The 23,653-nt window shown below is 42.2% G+C and overlaps 1 protein-coding gene across 1 annotated transcript; it reads right to left on the bottom strand.

Annotated features, from left to right (window-relative positions):
* Positions 1–1,040: 1,040 nt before the first annotated feature.
* Positions 1,041–21,070, bottom strand: slc35f4 (solute carrier family 35 member F4). The gene is made up of 7 exons (XM_061696477.1): positions 20,748–21,070; positions 5,978–6,278; positions 5,139–5,358; positions 4,933–5,058; positions 4,650–4,842; positions 4,262–4,351; positions 1,041–1,542 (listed from the first exon to the last, which is right to left on the bottom strand). The coding sequence occupies exons 1-7, from the start codon at positions 20,983–20,985 to the stop codon at positions 1,301–1,303; spliced, it is 1,410 nt and encodes a 469-aa protein (XP_061552461.1). The 5' UTR covers positions 20,986–21,070; the 3' UTR covers positions 1,041–1,300.
* Between the last annotated feature and the right edge of the window lie 2,583 nt (positions 21,071–23,653).

The raw sequence follows: 23,653 nt of genomic DNA, 5'->3' as shown, positions 1-23,653 counted from the left end.
TGTGTGTGTGTGTGTGTGTGTCATGGCAATCATATATGCTCTGCAGTTTAGCACTCCCCCCAGGCTTTTTTTTCTTTTTCTATTGCTCGGCAGCATGCACACATTATTACCACAGATGGTGTGTGTTTGTGAAAGATGATTAATTGCAGTGCACTTCACTCTTCTCAATCTCCTTCAGTGTTTTCATTTCAAATAATAACATCAATAATCAATTATTCTAGCTCTGCTGATAAATAATTTTTGTCCAGCTTTCTTACCTTCTTCTAAATGCTTTCAAAAGCTTCACACAACAGTCGTTTAATGCCTCAGAAAGAACCTCAATGTCCTGAATTTCATCATCTAGAAAAAAGCTCTGACAGTTTTAAATAATAAATGACGAGAAAAAAAGCCACATATTCAATTAAAAAAATAAAAATCATATCGACATGAGGCTTCACTGTCTTGACATCTGAGTTTCTGAAAGAGCGACATTCTGCTCATTCTGACACAAAGCCTTAGCCTGAGTAAATGAATATTTAAATTAGTTCTAGACTGTTTAAAAATATATATATATGGTTAATTTTTTAAAGAAACTTATTGTAATCTTTGAAAATTGGGCTCATTTTCTTCTGCCGTGTTTGTGCTTTTTATTTCTCTGCAGCTGCAGAAAAAAAAACACATGAATTTTTCCAGAGACACTCAATGGCTCATTATGGTCTTAAGAGAAGATGGGAAACCAGGACATTCAGGAAACCCAACTTTCAAATACTTTAGGTAAACAATTGGCTGTTTGACTGTTTGATTCACTTATATGACAGTAAATTTGGTGTGAGCACTTTTTAAAAAAAAAATTAATATTAAAAACAAACAAACAAAATGTGTACATTAAGAATGGTATAATTGTTAGTCTTCTTACGTATAAAGCATTTCAGTAAGATTTGAAATAAATACATGTGTTATTCCCTCTCTTAATAAATAAATAAAAATGCATACAAGGTTTAGCCAGACTGTCTCTGACAGGATTTATATTCACAGAATACATTCTGCAGAGCAGACCAGGGCAGAGGTCAGTCAGCGTGTGAAGGACTGAGTGTGGCAGGTTTATCGAGAAAGTAAATAACACTTTCCACCATTTTCATTTGCAAAAATCATAAATACCCCTCTTCCGGTCGGCCAGGCGCATCTTGAGACACTGATACATCCTTGACAAATAATCTTGATAATCTTTCATGTCTTTCAGATTGTTCCCATCATGTGTTCTAGTCTCCCCTCCTTGAGTGGGCAGTTGTGGAAGAAAAGCTCATAGAGGAGTGTCACTATGTCATGCTAAGGGAAGGGAGATGGTGCCGTTGGCTCGACTGCGGCTTCTCGTGTGCATGCTCGACTCTGTGAGCTCCTCGCCATGCTCCTCTGATTTCTTGTCTGCCATGGTGGCCAGGAAGCGCACTGTGATCGAGTCCCACTCCTCTGGAAGCAGCAACAGCAAGAAACCCATGCAGATGATGCATGTGGCTGCAAGGCGCACAGCGCTGAAGATCACCTCGTGTTTAAGGACGTCTACAGCTGCAGTAAGAAACCAAACAGGGGCAGTGGGGCAGGGTAGACGGACGAAATAAAACCAAATAGAGTTTAACTACAAAAGTGACTGTACTGGGATGAGTCGGCGAGTGAGTGAAAAAAAATGCAGATTGCCATTAGTAAAAGTGATCCACCACATCCGCTGTGTCTTTGCACTCTGCAGTCCTGACACTTCTATGTAACCCACTGACCTTCATATGGTCCGTCACGGTTAAAGCTAAGAACTGGTCTGCAGGCATTTAGTGTTGCCATGGTAACCTGACCCTCCCTCTGCTAGATAACACTTGCATTTACAGGCTGTGTTGAGGAAACCTGGTGATTGGGTTTCTAGGGCGGAAGAGGTACTGAGCACACTGTTAGTCACAATTACAGTACATGAGACCTAACCATTTTTATTACCCCACCCAAGGACTACGTTTTTATTAATATTATTATTATTGAGATTACATGAAAACTACTTTGTAGAGGTGGGGGTGCGGCATGGGCCAAAGAGGAAGCCATTAAATTCGGTACCGTTTTATAAATAGTCAGAGACGGGTCAAGCATTTGGTTCCGTGGCTTTCAGTGGAGATTTACCCAATTTAATCCACTTTTTAATGCCATCACTATCATGTTGCAAATATAGAAACTATCATTACTCTACAAAAACCCCCAGCAGTTAAGGATCAATATTTATCTAATAACATGACAAAAAACAAACATTTAAAATAAAAATACTTATATTGACAGAGATCCTGATTATCAAATGTATTAATGTGTGCAGAATGCGACAAACATGTTTTAGTAGTTAAACTTGGTTAGTCTGACCAACTGAGCAGAGGATAGAAAAATGCTGAATACTCTCATCCAAGTACTAACTCGGCCTGACCCTGCTTAGCTTTTGAGATCAGATGAGATTGGGCATTCTAGGGTAGTAAAGCCGTAAACCCTTTAACCTAATCCATCAAATACCTTAAAATCCATATCTCAGCAACTCCAAAGTATATTCAAATTTAACTTCACACCATTGCTACACAATATCAAACAAGACCTCAATCAATGGAATAAAACTTCCACTTTTTTACTAATTGGCCATATTGCGCAAGAACATTCTCCCCAAAATCAACTTTCCATTTTCCATGACACGTGTTAATCCAACCCTTGCCTGGTTGTCATCTCTGAACTCTGCAGTAAACACATTCTATTTGAAAGGGAAAAACCCGGATCAAATTAGCTCCCCTTCAAAAACCAAAACAGTATGGTGGACTTAATCCCTGAATTTCTTTCATCCCTTTCTTTCTCATCAACTGCAGTAGATTCGCCATTGGACCAATAACTCAAACCCTCCCTGGCAAGACATTGAACAAACCATCTACAAAGACTTGGCCACTGAAGACATAATCCATCCATCCATCCAAACATCCATTTTCTGTACCACTTTTCCTCTCTAGGGTCACGGGCATGCTGGAGCCTATCCCAGCTATCTTTGGGCGAGTGGTTATCACATCTGCCTCACAATTCTGAGGACCGGGATTCAAATCCCGGCCCCGCCTGTGTGGGGTTTGCATGTTCTCCCTGTACCTGCAGGGGTTTTCTCCGGGTACTCCGGTTTCCTCCCACATCCCCAAAACATGCGTGGTAGGTTAATTGAAGACTCTAAATTGCCTGTAGGTGTGAATGTGAGTGTGAATGGTTGTTTGTTTATATGTGCCCTGCGATTGGCTGGCGACCAGTTGAGGGTGTACCCCGCCTCTCGCTCGAAGATAGCTGGGATAGGCTCCAGCATGCCCGCGACCCTAGTGAGGATAAGCGGTACAGAAAATGGATGGATGGATGGAAAGACCGAACAAAATTATCACTAAAATGTTGGTAGAACCTGATAGTGGAACATTCAAATTTGGAAAAACATCTTCCATAAAAAATAACATCACCCATTAAAATAACACCTGGTCCCCATTCAAGCAGAGTTGATCCCTCGACACATTATTACAACATATAGCATTCTGGTTATTATTATTATTAGAATTTTTTTTTTTTAATGCTGACGTCACCAAAGGCCACCTCGTTGGCTCTATGAGGATGAATTGGTTAAAGAAACAGTCCCATTTTTAATGTTATAGGTATATCACTAATTAATTTAGTGGCTAATTTAATGTAAATTACAGCGGCCAGCACTACTGCGTCTGAAGGCCCCGGGCAGGTTACACTGATATGGCAGCACATAGTGGCTGAAATCTTATTGGACAAAAAAAAAAAAACGTCCACATAGACGTACTGGAAACAGTTCAGCTACGAGAAATGCTACGAAATGAAGAGAATAGACTGTTGGAAATAAATTATTATTGTTTCATGGAACAAATGTTCGAATTTAAGTGGTGAATGTAGGTCAGTGCTTCTGATAGTGTTTAGGCCAGCAGAGAAAGCCTTGCTGGCCCTGACAGCTCCCCACTGCAACGATATCTTAAAAAAAAAAAAAAATACAGTCTGATTTGATTTAAAAATAAAAAATTTTTTTTCATTTTTTCAAGTTCCCCAGGGAAACTAATGATAAAAACTACTGTATCTGCGGTTGATAGCATTGATTTGGAGAAACAATATAGGGCCACACTGCCCCAGAAAAACTAAAACTTGAATGTTTATTTAACAGGAATTATATGGATTATAATTTGGAACAGAGGGTAAATTAAACTGAGGGTAATATTTGAATTACATAAAGAAACTTCACCTGCATTTCCTGGTACACTGAGTAGCGTTCCGATGGAGATGAGAATGGGGTATGTCAGGACCACACCGACATGAACCAGAATGTTGAACACTGTAAAAGACACAATAGAATTATTAGGGCTGATAGTTCTAGCGCATTTATTTATTTCTAAGGTAGTTCACTACTGGGTCAAATATGGTAAGTACATGAATACATTTCTGAGGACAAATATGACTCAAATGCAGAACTGCTCTGTTGTATTAAGGTTGAGACTGAAACTGCACACAACTGCATGTTAGTCCTGCCTCTGCATGGCAATTTAGCTTAGGATAAATTGTACAACTTCATGAAGCTTGACGCATGGATGAAGACAAAACCCATGGCGTCCTCAAAGGATTTGCATTCTCACCGAGCCACAATCCTGCCAGACCACACATGTATCCCCAGGGCAGCGAAGAGAGGGAGCCCCATTGCTCTACTTTGGTAAAATAGAGGATGAGCGGCACACAGGAGATGAAGATGAGGTTGAAGAAACCCATGGTGGAAAGGAAATGAGCCACCTCGCCAAGATTGGCACTTCCCAGGAACATCTTGAACAGCACCTGGATAGCAATAATGCAAAATGGTTGTCATGGTTAACACCAGCTGCTTGGATCCATTGCGTCATATGCTTGTGTGGTTGGTGGTCTCACCTTATAAAGAGCTGAAGTTGAGGCTGAGCCCACAGCTAGTGCCACACCCACAAAGGAATCACCATGGAAACCGTCAGCATACGCCATCATGACTATTCCCGTGATGGCCATGATGGCAGCAACAATCTAAAGGAAGGGTCCATTCATGAGATGGGAGACATGCTGCTATCCGTATCTTTCTCCTTAATAATTCATAATGTACATACTCGGACACCCATGAAGCGGTCCTTGAGGACAATCCACGACAAGAGAAAGACGAAGGCCTTGTGGCAGCAGTAAAGGCCAGACGCATCAGTGGCAGTGAGCTTCTTCAAGGCCATAAGGTACAAGTAGTTGGTCAGCGTCCACAGGATGGAGAAAGGCGCTGTTCTCTTTATAAAAAGTTTCAGGCTCATCCTCTCTTCCCCAAACAGCTTGCTACACTCTCTGTCAAAAGACACGGCATCTCTAAATGGTCTGTTTCATGAAGACATGGAATTGGTGTATGCTACATGGACAAATGTTTTGGAACGCCTGGCCATTGTATGTGCAGGAGCTTACATTTAAATACAGAGAAGAGTTGGTCTCTGCTTTCTAGCTAAAGGTGTTGATGAGGTTGAGGTCAGGCTATTTGTGTTCTTCCATACCAAACTGGAACTTAATCCATCTGATTTTGGGCCAATGGTAGACTACATTCTGGAGTAATCACCAGTCAACCACAAAGCCATTATAAATGTGCCACTGGGTGTAAATTAATCCAAACCAAACATAACACTTTTTTCAATGTATTCAAATGTAGCATAAACACATTACTGGGGTCACTGATGGTGCCGTGGTACTCTCGGCTGACCGGTGCAGGCAGCGGTCTAGTTCCCACTCAGTAAATGTGAGGTGAATGGTTGTCTAGCTATATACTGTACGTACTGTATGTGCCTGTAATTGACTGGCAACCAACCCAGTGTATAGTCCGCCTTTCGCCTGAAGTCAGCTGGCTTAGGCTCCAGCTACCTACAACCCTTAACAGGATAAGTGGTATGGAAAATGGATGGCTGGATAAACACATTACCTGAATTTTTGAATGGGTGTCTGCTTCTCCCTTGTGGTCACCACATGTCCAGAGTAATAAATAGGAAAGAAGAGGATATTCCAGTTGCTGCTGAACCAGGATATGAAGAAAGGACACGAGAATGACTGGAAGGTCAGCTTGACCACCTGAGCGGTACCCACCCAGGAGGACGAGATGCACAGCACCATCAGCAAGCCACCGAGCACCTTCAGCACTGTGCTGGTGCATGTGTGGTACGACTGGTTCTCCACACCTGTCTCACTACCAGGCGTCTCGGCGTGAGACTCCAAACCATCCTCTCCTATTGGAAAGACAAACACAGTTTGTCTAAGAATATCACTCAGGTAAATTGCTACTCCTACTAAAAACTTGACACCCAGAATACAAGGGTGCGCCCAACCACATGATGTGATGCAAAAAAAAATTGGTTTTGCTGGAGGATTTCTATTTTTATTACCTCTACTCAATAGCACTTGTATAATAGCATGATGTTGGTATACGGGTGGTAGATGAATTGAGAGATATCTGTAACACAATCTCTGGGTCCTATATATAGCATATACAGCATTCGGTGTCCAGCGTTTCGTATGACCTCCGCTCACACAGAAAACTGCCTACAAACGGTAATTGGACTGGAGCCGAAATTAATGTTGTTGCTATTTTTGGCTGTGTGTCGAAATAAACTGCAGTCATTAATGTATCACAAATTTGGACTAAGACTTTAGCACAATACTTTACATGGACCGACAGACAGAAAGGTTCAGGTACGTTCTTTAACTTTCATCATGCAGTGATCAATTTACACCAGGGCAGGAAATCACAGATGAATTGTGCTGCCCGCTGCCCAAGCTCTCTCTTGCTAGCTCAGCATGCAAAGCACGGCTGCAAGTATCTCCCTTCTAGCTTAGCACAGCATCTCAGTGGTCATTATTGCATCGATTGCCTTTTCTTTTTAATCGATAAGTAGAGCACTGGGAGTACAGTACAGCCACCCACAAGCTGAATGAAAATGGATTGCTAGTAAATAACTCTTTCTTTGCTTGTGTTTATCAAGTCAACTAATGATTATGGTGTGGCAAAGTGGTACTCAATAAATGAACAATTAATTATTTAATTATCCATCAGTACCAACAAACACAATTTAACGCCACTAAGACCGAATAAGTAAATGAATGGAAGCGGAATACTGGTCAGAGTTTTATTAATTGAGTGAAACAACGTACTGTGTCCTCTGTTAGTCTTGTTAGTTCTTTGCTCTTCATTGAGAATGGCCTAATTCCTCTTTCAAAATTCAACTTTTACAATGGAGCACTTTGCCAAATACCACCGCATCAGGGGCCTCAAGGGGTAAGCTAAGAAACTCTAGCGACAATGCCTCTGTTATTGACAGACACAATTTGGTTACGAATAAATGTGTTAACGTGCGTTTTGAAGTTCTGCACCACAAACTTGTTTATAAATAAAAAATAAAATAAAATAAAATTACCTTTGAATGGGTTACTGTATCTGCACATGCCGCAGTTAGAAAATGGAATAGTCCATTGCATGAGAAGGGAGGGTGACGCACTCGAAACAATCGTTTTAGATGAAGAATTTTGATGGGCTTTAAGCACGTGACTTAAGACAAAAACAATAAGAATTGAAAACTGTTATTCCATTTTTATGAGATGTATGCAGGCCCCTGGAAATCTCAGGTCCCCAGGCAACCGCCTGTGTTTGCCAAATGGTGAGTCTGCCCCTGACTTTTGAAAGGGAGTGTATAGAAAAATGCACTGCAACTGCAGAGCATTCTGGGATTTGTAGTGTGAGAGGTGCGTGTGTGGAAAAACAAACTGTCCAGGCCCTCACACTTTGTCTTTGTCTCTTTATTGGAGGACGTTGTTTGATAATAATAAAGAATTATTATTATTACTAGTTTAGCTTGAATGCCTAAATACGTCCATGATATACCTTAATCTCATGTACTGATATTAGGGGATTTGTGAAAGGGATTTGGTCCCATTCTGGTCTGCTGTCATTCTGCAAGAGTTCAGCAGGTCCATACTTGTCTGCTTCCTTTCATCCTTCAAGGTAAAAGCATTTGTGTTTGACATTATAGAGAAAACCTAAAGCCTTTAGTGTTGGACACAGGCGCTACAGTTACGCGCTCTCGAGTATTGTTTTTGTTTTTGTATTTATCGTTCGTTTTTGGAGACATTACACGACTCACTTACACAAGGGGAGACTTGCTAACCATCAAGGAGGCTACTCCGGACTTTCTTTCACCAACTTTCGCAAATCCGCTGAGTTTTTTCCCTGAGTTACTCACCGGAGCAGCGACCGCGGTCTTTGGCACATGGAGGCGAAGGTGACGCCACAGAGGGAAGCGAGCCGGCATCCAGGTGAAGCTCCGCAAGAGAGGATACAGATTGGCGAATCTACGCTCCCTACCCAACAAAATGGAGAGTTTCATCTTCTGATAAAGACCAGTAAAGACTTAGGACGTTCTGCCGCCATGTGCTTTACGGAGACTTGGCTTTGTGAGGCTGTGCCCGATGGCCCCGTCATGCTTCCCGGCTTCCATCTTCATCGGGCAGACCACGACATGGAATCATTGGGGAATACAAAAGGCGGAGGGATATGCTTCTATATCAACGAAAAATGGTGTACGCACGTCACGGAGCTCAGCACACACTGCAGCCCGCATTTAGAGTCGCTGTTTTTGAACTGTAAGCCATTCTACTCGCCTTGTGAGTTTGAATCATTCATTCTCGCCGGTGTCTACATTCCACCTCAAGCTAACACGAACGCCGCGGTTTTAATGCTCCCCGAACAAGTAAACAAAATTGAAAAAAAAAACACCCGGACTCACCCCTCATTATTCTCGGGATTTTAACAAAGCTAAACTTAACCACAAACTCCCTAAATACAAGCAGCACATCGACTGTCCCACCAGGGAAAATAACATTTTAGACCACTGCTATACTACACTAAATAATACATACCGTGCCAAACCTCGTGCAGCACTGGGCTCGTCTGATCACTGCTTAATTCACTTAATACAGACATACAGGCAAGAACTAGATGTGTGTGTACCAACAAAGTCGGTTTCGCACATTCAATAACAACAAGTCGTGGTTCACTGCCAAACTTAAGCAACTTCGCCAAGCTAAGGAAGGCGCATATCAGGGCGGGGACAGGGGTCTGCGGATGATGCAGTCAACATGGGACTGCACTTCATCCTAGAACACCTCGACAGTGGGGACCTACGCGAGGATCCGGTTCGTGGACTTCAGTTCAGCGTTCAACACCATCATCCTTGAACTCTTTTCATCCAAGCTTCACCAACTTCATATCTCGCCTGCCATCTGCCAGTGGATTTACAGCTTTCTGACGGGCAGGACACAGCAGTTGAGGCTGGGGGAGGCCACCTCATTCACACGCAGCATCAGCACTGGGGCGCCCCAAGGTTGTGTCCTCTCTCCGCTGCTCTTCTCTCTCTACACGAACGACTGCACCTCAATGCAGCCGGCTGTCAAACTCCTCAAGTTTGCAGATGACACCACTGTTATCGGCCTCATCACAGATGGTGACGAGTCTGCATATTGACAGGAAGTGGAGCGGCTGGAGCTGTGGTGCGGCCGACACAACCTGTAGCTGAACAGGCTCAAGACTGTAGAGATGATCGTGGACTACAGGAGGCATCCTTCGCCACAGCTGCCCCTCACGCTGTCCAGCTGCCTTGTGTCAACCATCGAGACCTTCAAGTTCCTGGGAATTACAGTCTCTCAGGACCTGAAGTGGGCGATCAACATCAACTCCGTCCTCAAAAAGGCCCAGCAGAGGATGTACTTCCTGCGGCTTCTGAGAAAGCACGGCCTGCCACGGGAGCTGCTGAGGCAGTTCTACACAGCACTCATCGAATCAGTCCTGTGTTCTTCCATCACAGTCTGGTTTGGTGCTGCTACAAAAAAGGACTAACTCTGACTGCAAAGGACAATCAAAACTGCTGAAAAGATTGTCGGTACCCCCCTACCCACTCTTGAGGATTTGGACGCTGCCAGAATTAAAACAAGAGCGTGCAAATCCTCGCGGACCCTCCACATCCCAGTTACCAGCTCTTCCAGCTCCTTCCCTTGGGTAGGCTGCTACCGATCAATGCAAACTAGAACTAGCAGGCATTCCAACACCTTCTTCCCTCTTGCAAACAACTTCTTAAACAGCTAACCTACAAATCCATTGCAACATGCTGCCATTTTTTTTTTTGTCTTGAGTTTGTTGTCACATTTCTGTCGGGCCAATTATACCTACTCATGCACTCACTGTAGTAGTCTCGCCACGCTGCACTATTTGCATATCTGTTGTTGACCAATACTGGCCACTCATCCCAGAGTAGCATCTGCCCCACTTGCACACTGACTGAGGAGTATCTGCAACATTTGCACAATCAACAACAGATTATCGCGCTACTACTAAAAATTTGTACCGGCATTACGAGATAACTAGCAACCCTTTGTTGCTCAGTAACTGTTTTTCTCAATGTATTTATGTCTCAAAAGTGTTCTCTGTGAATTGACTGTCTGTTGTCGTACTAGACTACCAGAGACAGATTCCTTGTGTGTTTTTTGGACATACTTGGTAAATAAAGATGATTCTGATTCTGATTCTTCAGTCCTGAGGTATAAAAGCCACTACAGGCGTATCTGGAGCCAACATGCGGTAATATTAAAACTCCACTATTCCCCTGCCCCAGGGAAGCAATCCTATGAGGCTATTTTATTGCTCAACTATTCCTCCTTCAGAGGTTCCAACACTGGTGCATACAGCATGGAGGGCCAGTATTGCACTGCTTTGAAAAACAGTATTTTATTACACATCAACAAATCAGGAGTTGCAGGGTCAGCCATGTTTACACTATATTGTTACGATGGTGAAAAGAGTCGTTCAAAGCACTAACTTGATTCAATATCACCAAGCAGCTCCACAGTGCTGCATAGAACAGTATCATTCATTACCGGCTTGTTTTTAATGGAGCTCATCTACCCCGTGTGATGGACTCAGCTACTCCAACCCAACATTTCAACCCTTTGTATGTTTTCTTTGCGCCATTGACGGATGGATTCCCACTGGAGCTCATGGTCACGTCTGCAGCACTGTACAGCCTCGATAAATCGTCTTAAGCAAAAGTGGGATGCTGATGATGTTTACGGAAAGGGGATTAGGGTATTTTATTTCAATCTCTAAAACAAAGGTGAGCTCTACAGATTAGAAAATGGATTTAGAAGATGTTCAAGGCTCTTAGGGATAAGAGTACTTGTTTATTTTTGAGTTGCGAGCAGAAATGCTCAATCTAGTCAAAGGACAAGTGAGCAGAATTTGCTGATGTGTTTGTTTTGTTGTTGTTTTTTCCATCCAGGCTGGGTGATGCACGCTGGCTATCTATCTGCATGCAGCACGTCTCCCTACAAAGATACAAAAGTGTGTATTTCTGACTTGGCAGGCACAACTTCAGATCTTCAACCTGACATGACTGGCACATTCTTCACATAAAAACTGTGTACTTTAAGATATTCAGTTATTTTATTTTATTTTTATGTGGGTTACAGTTCACTTATCTTATTTGGAAAGACGCAACCTATATAAAGGATGTCGAGTCAATTTAGAGTTACCTTCAGAGATGGGGCAGGTCAGGACCTGAGTGCTGTAGGAGCTGAGAGGAGCCACTCGGGCTGAGTGCTTCTTCATCCTCCACAGGGTGCCACAACACACTGTCCTTCCCTGGGAAGTCTATTTATGTGTGTGTGTGTGTGTGTGTGTGCGCACCCTCAGCAGCTCTTCCTCCTCTCTCCATGCATCCTTACTCCTTCTTCTTCGTCTTCACGCTCTTCACTTATTCCCCAACTGCTCCGTCTGCCTGCTTCCCAGATCTGTCAACTCTTCTCCCCAGCACTCCAGTCCGGCACAGCTCACTCTCTGCAAACTTCTGTTTCTCTCTGTCTGCCTGTATAGTAGTGACACAGCTGACTGACTCCACAGTCAAGTGGACACGCTACTGTTATAATGTCATGCCGTGATCCAGCGCTGCCACTGTCTCCAAGGGAGACCAAGCTTTAAGTGTATGTGGCATGCCGCAATCACTTCCCCCATCTCACTCCAGCCTAACCACCCCCTCCTCGTTTGTCTCTGTCCAACTCGCTTTACCCCTGCCTCCTCTTTTGCTCCACAAATCAGCAGCTTTGTTTGGAAGGTAACCAAGCAGCCTGGCTAATTATGCTCTGCTAGCTCCTTTCCTCTAGTGCTCCCCATCCTCTTTCTACCTGAGCTGGCTTCTCTCTGCACTCCATCATTGTGTTCTGCTGAACACTCATGCCCTCTGTCATGTGTTGGCTTTCACATGTCATCAAAATATTTCAGCACCTCATAACCCAATGCAACGTAAACAAACTGAGCAGTTGAAAAGGCGCACACAGTCACATCACAGTGTGACATACAAACGTTGTTGTTTTGGACTGCGAGGTGTGGGCAGGCAAGCCTCAATATTGAGGTCTACAGAAAACCTACCCACACATATCAGTACCTACTCCTAGCACCCACTGGAACATAAGTTTAGGATTATCAGAACCTTTGAGGAAGGACCAGAGAAGATCCCCACCACCGACAATAGAAGAAAGAAGGCGCAGACTCACATCAGTAAGACTCTTACTAACTGGGGGTATCCGACCTGGGCCTTTGTAAAATCCGCCAGAAAAAGAAAAGCCACTACACCCATACCTGAGGACAGAGTCAAATGTATTTTAAACCTGTTAACACCCTCAGACAAAAGCTGCTTCACCTCAAGGTTTCACCTCAATTCCCAAGAAGCAAACTCAAGCCATATTATTTACACAGTGCACTGCAATGAGAATTGCAATGACCTCTTCAATGGAGAAACTAAGTAGTTGCTGCACAGGCACATGGCGCAACATCGACGGATGGCTTCTTCGTATCTAGAATCAGCCGTTGCTTTGCATCCCAAGAAGAACGTATATTCATTTGAGGACAACAACATCTAAATTCTGGATATCATGGACCGCTGGTTTGAAAGAGGTCTAAAGGAAGCCATCTATGTCAAACTAGGAAAGTCAACTCTAAAAAGAGGAGGAGGTTTGAGTCATCACCTATCGTTGAGGGAAATGGACGGATGGACCCAACAGAACATAGACTACTATTTTTTGTTTTTCAGGCTACAATAGATATAAAAAGTCTACACACTCTTGTTCAGATGCCAGGTCTTTATAATATAAAACAATGCGATCAAGCTAAATCATTTCAAAACGTTTGACACCATTAATGTGACCCACAATATGTCCAACTCAATTGAAAAAAAACATGAACTTTTAGAGAGGGAATGTAAAAAATAAAAATTTAAGATAATGTGGATGCACAAGTGTGCACTTCCTCTTAAAAGTGGGGATGTAGCTGTGTTCAGGATTAACCATTCACATTCAAAGTTATGTTAAATGGGAATCAGCACACAACTGCACACCATTTAAAGTGCCTTTGATTAATCCCAAATAAAGGTCAGCTGTTCTAATAGGCTTTTCTTGACATGTTTTTGCTTTCTTGCTCAAACCTGAAGGTTTTGTACTAATACTGGTGTTTGGAATATTCATAATTCCCTCCACCTTAACATAGGCCTTCCAGCTGAAGAAAAACACCCCAAAAGCATGATGCTGCCACCACCATACATCACAATGGGTATGGGGTTCTTTTGGTGATGTATAGTGTTGTGTTTGAGCCAAACATCCATCCATCCATTTTCTATACCGCTTATCCTGTACAGTAGTTGGGAGGTGGACCCTAGCTCAACCGACCACAGGCGAAAGGCAAGACTATACCCTGGACTGGTCACCATCATTCATCTATGAACCCATAAAATCACCCTTCTTTAAAGCATTTTGCACAATTGCATCCAACAACTGGATTAGTCCTACTATTCATTGTTTTTTGTATGTCTAAATGACAAGTGTTCAATACTGTAAATAGGACATATAGAAGCAGATTTGGGAATGTGGGAAGAACCATAGCACTTGTAGAAAACCTTTGCAAGAGACAGGGAGAACATGCAAGTACCACCCAGATTTCCATCTGAGATTCCAACCCGACTCTACTGACAGTGAGGCAGAGCTGTGCTGCCGGCATTCCAATAATACAGAAATAAATAAATAATAGAAAGTGATGTCTGTGCAAGGTTGTGAAGTGAGTGAACAACAGCAATCCAAGATCTTAAAAGGAGTTCAGTTGTTGTCCATTTCTTCTGGATCCAAAAACGGAACCATTTGTCGGAGAGATGAGAAAGCATCAGGCCAAACTCACAAAATGAACCAGATTCAGATTCATTTTTGGTTTACATCAAAACTTGACTGAGCATATATCAAATAAGACATTAATTTCAAATTTTCTGTAAAAGATTGGGAATTTAGATTTGTTTTATTGTGATGCCATTATACTGTACGTGTGAATGGAAGAACACGTAAACATCCAGTTGACAATATCAAAAACTCTAAATAGATAAATACACATTTTACAAGTACAGTAGACAAATGAATCCAGGCAATCAAATCAACTAAGTAAACAGACAGTACAAGAGCATACACTGTTCATTTTCAGGGGGGGCGGGTGTCATTATATCATAATCACTTGTCTGTCTCTTCTCTGCAGTGCAGAAGAGTCAGCCAAAGCTCTAGCACCACATTAAATTGAATGTACAGCGTAATTCTTGTATGCGCTGTGTCCAAGCTTATGGAGAGGAAAGGAAGCCAAAGTTACTCTTCGGAATGTTGGAAGTATGAGCGTCATATTTCAATACCAAGGTGACTTTTTCGTTGTTTGAAGCCATATTACGGAAACATTCAGTACTTTGGCCCAATATTTTCATGGAATATACAACTGTGAGTGCACATTTATTATACTTCATATTTTCCAAACCATAAAGGAGCAAAGTTGACCTAAATGGACCCTAAACCTGCAGCCATTATAATAAATATACAGTATGGGCCCGCCAAATGGGGCTTGAAGCTATGTTTGCTCTGGTGTAAGCAGAGGATAGGAGGATGGATCGTGTGAGAGGAGGGTCAATTAAAAATAGATCTGCTGATGATTGGAGACAAAAGCTAGACAGAGAGGGACGGGGGGAGCATCCAGTCAGCAAAGCCCAGGATGCTAATCGCTATCTGATTAAGAATGATGTTTCCTATACAAGCCCTGTCGCTGTCACTCCAAATGTAAGCTGAGGGGACTGTAGAGAAGAGAGAAAAGAGATGCTCTGTAAAATGTATATATTGTTTTGTAGCATTATAACGAACTAATTAAAATGTATTTATTGATTTATAGCATGGTAGTATGTATAACTAACTTTTTAGTAAGTTTGGGAATGAAGCCTAAAATGAAGACAATGGTGAATCAATAACTCTCCATCCATTGTAACCACCAAGACTGCACTGGATGGGCCTACCAAGTGGATGCATCACAGATCAAAGCAACAAATAATAAAGCATCTACCCACTTTACCCCCATAGCAACAGCTGCACTCCAATCGACTGACGCAGTCACTCCTTTTATGAGGCCCTTTTGTCATTGAGATTTCGGAACACTTCTCAGTCATAAGAGGCTTTTTTTAGAGCCTCTCTGTAGCATGGGAAGAAGATGATCAGCTAGTAATTGCTGTTTTAACCACCAATACTAGACACTCTCTCTACTATCAGATGTATCTGTACTCACTTGCTCCCCAAGTATTGTAGTTGGAACTATGGAAGATGAGGGCACCTAGTGGTGAATAATATGCCTATCAGACCCGACTTTAAGCAAAGAGGCGGAATACACTCTGGACTGGACTTACAGAGAACATATAAACAAACACACATTTGCATTCACAACAATTAATTATGTAGTGTCTTCAATTAACCTTGCATGCATGTTTTTGGGACTATGGGAGGAAGCCAGAGGACCCAAAGAAAAGCCGCACAATCACAGGGAGAACGTCCAACTTCGCAGAGGAAGGGCAAAACTGATCATTTGAACCCAAACGTCCAAACTGTGAGGCAGATGTGCTTACCCACTAGCGCAATGTGCTGGCATTTGTAAGGCAGAAACAGAACAAACAAAAAAAAACAAAGAAGGAAAGATTTATGCTGACCATTGATAACACGATAAAAACTGCCTTGCGGAACCCATTTTGGGTCCAAAGTGCCAACCCAAATTTTGGAAACGAGACTTAGTTTAGACACATAACTAAAAATGTTGCACTTGCATACTTATGCCGTTTTCTTTGTCGATACTGTCTAACAAATTGTGGAGGAATCTTATTACTATTTTTTTGACATTCCCTTTAATACCTGCAGGAGCGTTGAACTCCGTGTGCTGCATTAGTCTCTATCCAGTGTACATGCTGCAAGAGTAAACATCAACTCTGAATTTCAATAGAGGATGAAAGTCAGTAGATTGATGCTGTTTACTCATGGAGTCCACAAGGGCACTGTTAGGCAGCTCACAGCACTAAGGCCTGCTCGTAAAAAGAGAAAGATAATTGAAAACTTTAATCTATTGAGCCATATCGTCTAATTTTAGTATTTAATTACAGTGAAGTTGAAGCTGGCGAAGATCACCCGAAGAGAAGTACATCAACATATGGCTACAGTGCACAGGATGGTGAGTGCAGGTCAGCACATCTAAAGGTCCCGTGGTGAAACATTGCACCGACTCCATGCAAGGTGTTTTCACAGATCCCCAGGAAACTGTGGAGGCTAACAGCACTCCGGGAGTCATTCAGGCAAGGCTTACATCCCGGTCGACACTAGGCTTGTTATAAATAGCTCTGCAAGAGACAGCATGGGAACGGTCTACTTCAAAATAGCTGCATGAACGTGGTCAATGTTTAAGGAAGAATGTTTGTTAACATTGGTTAGGAATTTGTTGCAGAATAGAAGGTTTGATTATTAGCTGTATTATATTCTTCCATGTGTCCTCTATACTGCACTTTAAAACACAAGCAATGAGTTTCTCATTCTAATTTCCATATTAGTGTAGTCGGTGGTCTTGCTGTGAAAGCAGTGAACAGGACACAATCACATTGCTGAGCAGTAGCTGTCATCTTCCCTGCATTAGGCCTGTTCAGGCAGCAGGGAGTGTGCATTTGCTATCCACATTGCCCCCTTTTTAATTTAGCCATTTAAAACCAGATACAAAGCAAATCACTTTAATGGTTTTCCAAGAGACGCTGAGGAGGCTTTTACTGCATGCTATTGTCGTGTGGAGCAGCAGGAGCCAAACAACTATGGTGGGAATAGCACTTTTCTCTTTTTTTGAAAGTCAATTCAATTTCCATTTCTCTTGTCCACATCTTTGAAGTTGGGATATTATCTACTAACTTGGTAAAAGCTGCATTGACTTTGCCTCAAAACGCCATTAAGGCATGATGTATTACAGACAAGACCGTGCCACCAAATGTAATACACAAGTCCCTCATAGGCAAATTCTATCTCTACACAGATGGCAAGTGGCAATAATAACAAAGTGCCAACAGGATCTTACTTAATATTACGCCATAGGCAAGGCAGGATGAGCCCATTGTTCTATTTATGTGATACTTTGTCCATGGGAACTGATGCTCATTGACACTTTGGTAAGCAGCTGTACTCATTTTCGTTTCAGAAAGTGGCTTTAGAAAAAACAATTTGTGCCTTAATAGTGCATGATTATTTAACGCAGACTGCTTCTCGCTCACCATCACAGTATCTTAATAACGGTGCAAGTACAGCGCCCTGAGGAATACCTTCTGTTGACTTGATGAATAGGGGGTGGCTGCACATATGGCATATCTTATCGGAAGATCGGAAATGTTTCCCTAATCAAATAAACCCCTCATCTTACAGACGTGTGAGCTTTCATAGGCTCGGAATGGGTGTTATTATGATGCACACCTGCTCCTTAGGCCTGCAATTACAGCACAGTCGACAACCTATTATTCACCTTCATCAGTTACAGAATGCGATGCGGGGAGATGCGTATGTGAAAAATATTGTCTAAATGTTCTGCTCTTCATTCATACAATATATTGTTACTTACTCAAAGAAGCAAACATTTCGACCAGACTTGTAAAATGTACAGTATGATTAAACAACAAAGACTATTGTAATGAATGCACCTCCTGGTGGCTTTAGGGTGTTATTACAATTTAATGCGTATATGTATTGCCCGACGATTGCCTCTTCATCCCAGTTAAAATGCACAATATTTGACATACAGTAAGTAGTAACTGTCAATGGCAGTGAATAATAATTCGGTTCTGGCATTTTTTAAACGCGTGCTGGTACTTTATAGTGTTTCCCAAACTTTATTTAGCCCAGGGCACATATTTTACATCAAACAAAGACTCACACCTTACCACCAAACAAATATGTCACAAAAATTGGATAGACAGGTAAATTATCTACCTTCTGGCAACTAGCAGAAGAGCATTTCATTTTTCTCCCTTTCACTAAACGGCCCTGACATAGATAGGTGAACAAATATAAATTATTTGTGGTTAATAAATAATCTTCTCAGCAATTAGTGAAACTGGATAATTTCCCGCTGCAAAACTGATGATCTCTCTCGACTCACTGGGAAACATTGCTTTATACTTTAGTGTGCAGTGAAGTCGTGCAATATGGCAGGTACAAGTCCAACAATCCAACAGTTGCTGCTAATAGAACTGCCTAAATTCTACACTGCTCCAATAGCAATCACATTTACTGCCACAGCCTATAATTCTGCATTGCTTACACCCCAAAAGTGGCTCATTATTGGGATTGTTTTGGGAATTGTTGGGTCTGTTTCCAATCTAAAGTTTGGGTGCTCCTCATTAATCTGAACCCCCTCTCATGGGATCAACCTGGACGGCTAAATATCTCCCCAAATGAGAGTGCATGATTGCATCCATGATTAATCTATTACAATGGACAGGATGCAGTTAATGAGCACGAGGCTCATTTCCTTTTCCTTGCCTGAAGTCTGAAAATCTATTGTGGTGAAGAGAAGCATCTTAAGGACCCTTAGGACTTGAACATTTTCTTAATTGAATTTGCATTTTCACATTTCCTTTCACAAAAAGACATCAAGAAAATGTAACTTCCCCATATTGTAAGTGCAGGACTTGTAGATGTTAAAAATAATGTGCAGTTGAGCTTTTATGTAACAACCAGGGCGACATGTTTGGGAGCTTGCGTGCAAGTCCAATTCATTTGGGGTGAAGCCTTTCAGCTTCTAGAACACGGCTCCTCATACGTAATAAAGGTGCAATTGGTAAAAGGTATTGTGCAATCCTTGTCTGTGTAGTCGTCTGCATACCTCGTGCTGTATTTGCACTCGGGCCGCTGCCTGTTGAAATCCCACTGACAACCAGATTTAACATTTTTAAGATCATTTCTAGAACAAAGTGCATCATTATATTACTCACATTCAATCCCAGGTTTTCTGTCTGTGTCAGCAAAAGTCCCCATAATGCCCCCACCAATCAAAAGCATGTGGACAAATCACAGAAGCTGCACCTTATGTCAATGTCAGGAGACAGCTGGAAGGATTCTGATGCATCATGGAGAGAGCCTCGCCTGTATTGTCATTTGGACAGTGAATCATTTGAAATAAAACATGCCTGTCGAAGCAGCCATTAGGGCGACATCAGTGATTGATCTGAGCTGCATCAGGAACGCACGCTTGACATGAATTAGACATGCATACACTGGCAACATTATAATCAAATTGTCTTGTGTTTTGTATAGTATAGTATTGTATAGTATTGTATTGTATTGCATGTTATTGTTTTGAATTGTACTGAAAGCATGTCATTTGTCTAGTGCAGAAAGTGTCTATAGCAATGTTTTCCTTTCTTTCTAGTATAGTATTGTATTTCATCTTATTGTTTTGAATTATACTTAAAGTGTGTCATACATAAAAGTAAATATACTGTAGCAATGTTTTCGTTTCTTCCTAATATAGTATAGTAGTAGTAAGTAAGGCATTTAATTTCAATAGTATAGAAAAGTGAATATAGTTTTTTTGTATCTTCTTATTAGTATACATTACAGTAATATAACACAGTATTGTATTTCATGTTATTGTTTTGAATTGTACTGAAAGCATGCCATTTGTCTCGTGCAGAAAAGTGAGTAGAGCAATGTGTTTTCCTATTTTTCTGTTATAGTATTGTATTATTATAGTGTGGCATATCATTTCAATAGTAAAGGGAATATCATTTTTTATATATATATTTCTATTATCAGTATACATTACAGTAATATAGTACAGTACAGTGTAAGGCATCCGCAATCATTCCAACAGTATAGAAAGGTGAGTGTTCCATTCTGTTAATTTACTTTCTAACACAGATAAGTATAACATAATTTCAATAGCATAGGAAGTGAAGATACATTTCTGTGTTTTCTTTCTTTCTAATCTGAGCATGGTATAATACATTACAGTATAATACAGTACAATATAGGAAGGCACACCATTCCAATAGTGCAGTATAGAAAAGTGAGTGGAGCATCTTTCTTTGCAAGACATACAGTATCACATCACTTCAATATTACAGAAAGGGAGTACAGTGCAGTGTTATGATTGGGGGTTTGGTTAGTATAGTATAGTATAGTATAGTATACTTATAGCATCTCTATCTCTATCTAGCCAGCTATTGATCCAACCCCATCCAGTCTATTTTTATTCCCCAAGATATTGTTGCATCTCTTTTTTTGCGTGCATGCTGACATGCACTTACTTCTGTGACTGGAGTAGCCCGGGTTGTAGCCGTAGTAGCCGGTGATCCTCAAGATGCGGTCCTCGATGTCGTGCACCCCGTTGGCTGTCACTTTGGGGCCGCCGTCCACGAAGGTGCCGAGACCCGTGCCCCCGCTCGCCGTCGATTTGCCCGGCAGGAGGGTGTTCTTGCCGCCGAGAGGCTCCAGCCCGATACAAGGCTGCTTGCCGCTCTCCACAACACTCTCGGTGCTGGTCATGGTCAGTCGGATGTGCAGGGTGCAGGGACAAGTCGTCAGATGAAGTTGTCGCCCTGAGTCCAAGCCGCATCAACAATTAGCACATTGGCATTCCTCCAGTGACGCTCTGCGCGGATCCTGGACGCGCAGCGAGCTTGTCCCAGCTTGCGCGTGGCATACACGCGCCGCAAGGGGGCGTGTCACTACTTGTCACATGTTTGGAATGTGATGAGGATGGCTGAAGAAGAAAAGCATGGCTGCAGTCAGGAGTGATTCGATGAATGTTGAGAGTCTACCTTATATTTTTTTGATGTATTTATTTTTCAATCATGTCAAAGGTGTTGCCGTTTCTCAAACGATTCAACCACAGAACGGAAGATTGAATTGATGCGTGATTAGCAGTGGTAAACCGTCAGGGCCAGCAAAACCTTCCCCGCTGGCCAAAACACGTTCAGAAGCACGGACCTACATTTACAACCTAAATTCCAACATTTGTTTCATGGAATTGTTTACATTTATTCACAACAGTCTCTTCTCATCATTTCATATTGTTTCTTTTGGCTGCACTGTAAGTGGACGTGAGATTTTTTTTTGTCCAATCAGACTTCAGCCTCGTTGTGCTGCCATGTTAATCTAATCTGCCCAGGGCCTTCAGAATTAGTAGTCCTGGTTGATGTAATTTAAACTATGCTGTTCTATGAGACAGTTTTTTTTTAACCAATCAGATTTGGTGAAATTCATCCTCACAGGGCCAGAACTGTCCCTCAATGATGTCAGCATTTTTTAACCTTCTGATTGGTTCGTCAAAGCAAAACTTGCTACAGTCAACTTAGTCAAAATAGTTGGCACCGCAGCTGGGTTCACCCTCTGCATAACTACACCTGTGTATCCAATGCTTTCTCAAAATACGGCGGTTCGAAGTGATTGGCACAGAGTTTGGAATGCTTGCCTGGCACCCATAGTTGAGCATGTTTCTTCCCCTGTCAAGTGACTTTCACTATCCACTGGTCACGTATTCCTTCTTCACTTGGAAAGCCCCCCCAAAAACTCTTGCCGCTGTCTGAACCATTTGTACAACCAAATGCCACACAATAAACCATCATTAAATAATACGACAAATATACAAGGGAACAACAGCATGGAACAACAGTACACAACGGCGAATGAACAGGATGCTTGGCTTGTGTGACGTCACAGCGCCGGAAAGAGACGAAGACCAGGAAGGTGCGGGGTGCAAAAAGCAGAAGGCGCATTCTGCATCATATTTATCGATTTAAATGCTGTATATCTGCCATATAATCACTTCGAAATGGCAGATGTGGTTCGTAAAGGGGTTCTAGAGTTATCAAGAAAAAAATGTAAATCTTTGTCCTCTGACCTTTAGGTTGTAGCAGGGCAGAACAGTAGCCTCGTGGTTGGCACATCTTCCTCACAGTTCTGAAGTTCAGGGTTCAGCTTCTGCCTACCTGTATGGGGTTTGCATATTCTCCCCGTGGTTACTTGTGGGTTTTCTCTGGGCACACCGGCTTCCTCCCACATCCACAATAAAACGTGCATGTTTGTGTAACTGATGCCAGCTTGCACTGTGCGTATGTACATTAGTAAAACCTCACTCCTCAGAGACTTCAAAAGAGGGTGCTACCCAATCGTTTCGCAGCCCAAACTTTTCGCTCATCGGTCAGTGAACTCGACTTCCAACGGGTGACACAGTGGCGGTGAAGGTTAGAGTCCAGGTGTGGCAGGATGGCGCAGGATCGCTGGTGTTACATTAGGTTAATTGAATGTGAGTTTGTCTATACTGTATGTGCTGTCATGAGCTGTGCCCTGCAAAGCGCCACCCAAGAACTCCAGGGCAAAGCTCATGACATGCCCTGCGATTGGCTGGTGACCACTCCGAAGTGTAGCCCACCTCTCGCTCAAAAACAGTTGGGATAGGCTCCAGGTCACTCATGACCCTAATAAGGACAAGCACTGTAGAAAATGGATGCATGGGTAGTTATAGCAGGAATACCAGCAATAGTCCTGTTGAAAGTAGATTTGCGTAGATTTTCTCACTCTCTTTTGACAAAGCACTTGCTCACATAGGGTTCCATTGGTATTATTTAATGTGAGGAGTGTGGTCAGGGGTGCCTTAAGAGAGAGAAGAGTGATGATGATTCAGTCAGTCATTGGCCCTAGAAGATAGTATTTTCACTTTGGGAAGCTGAAGTTGTGGGGCCCAAAGTTGTACAGTATTTCTTTCACAGGACCCCAAATCCCCGACAACGCCCTTGCTCAGTGATAGCAACATGGGGCACAAATTTAGAATCTGACAAGGTCCAGCCATTCATTTAAAAAAGTGTGTCCTCATTTGGATCACAGGTGGGCTGGAGCCTATCCCAGTTGACTTTGGGTGAGAGGCTGGGTATACACTGAACTGGTCGACAGCCAATCACAGTGCACATATAGACAAACAACCGTTCACACTCACATTCAAAACTATGACAAACATAGAATCTTCAATGAACCTAACATGTTTTTGGAATGTAGGAGGAGTACCCTGCTTCCATTTAGTATGTCGACACTACAATAATACAAATGGATGACTATTATAGTCTGAAGCCATCCCCATACTGTACGTACAGAATCTATTCCCTTAGCATCTAGCTTTTCTGTGTCATTTTTCCAATTCTTGTTCATGATTAAATAT

This window comes from Phycodurus eques, chromosome 14 (genome assembly GCF_024500275.1).
Source record: "Phycodurus eques isolate BA_2022a chromosome 14, UOR_Pequ_1.1, whole genome shotgun sequence".
Lineage (NCBI taxonomy): Eukaryota > Metazoa > Chordata > Actinopteri > Syngnathiformes > Syngnathidae > Phycodurus > Phycodurus eques.
Note: the sequence above shows the minus strand (reverse complement) of the source record. Positions and strands in the feature narration are given on the sequence as shown.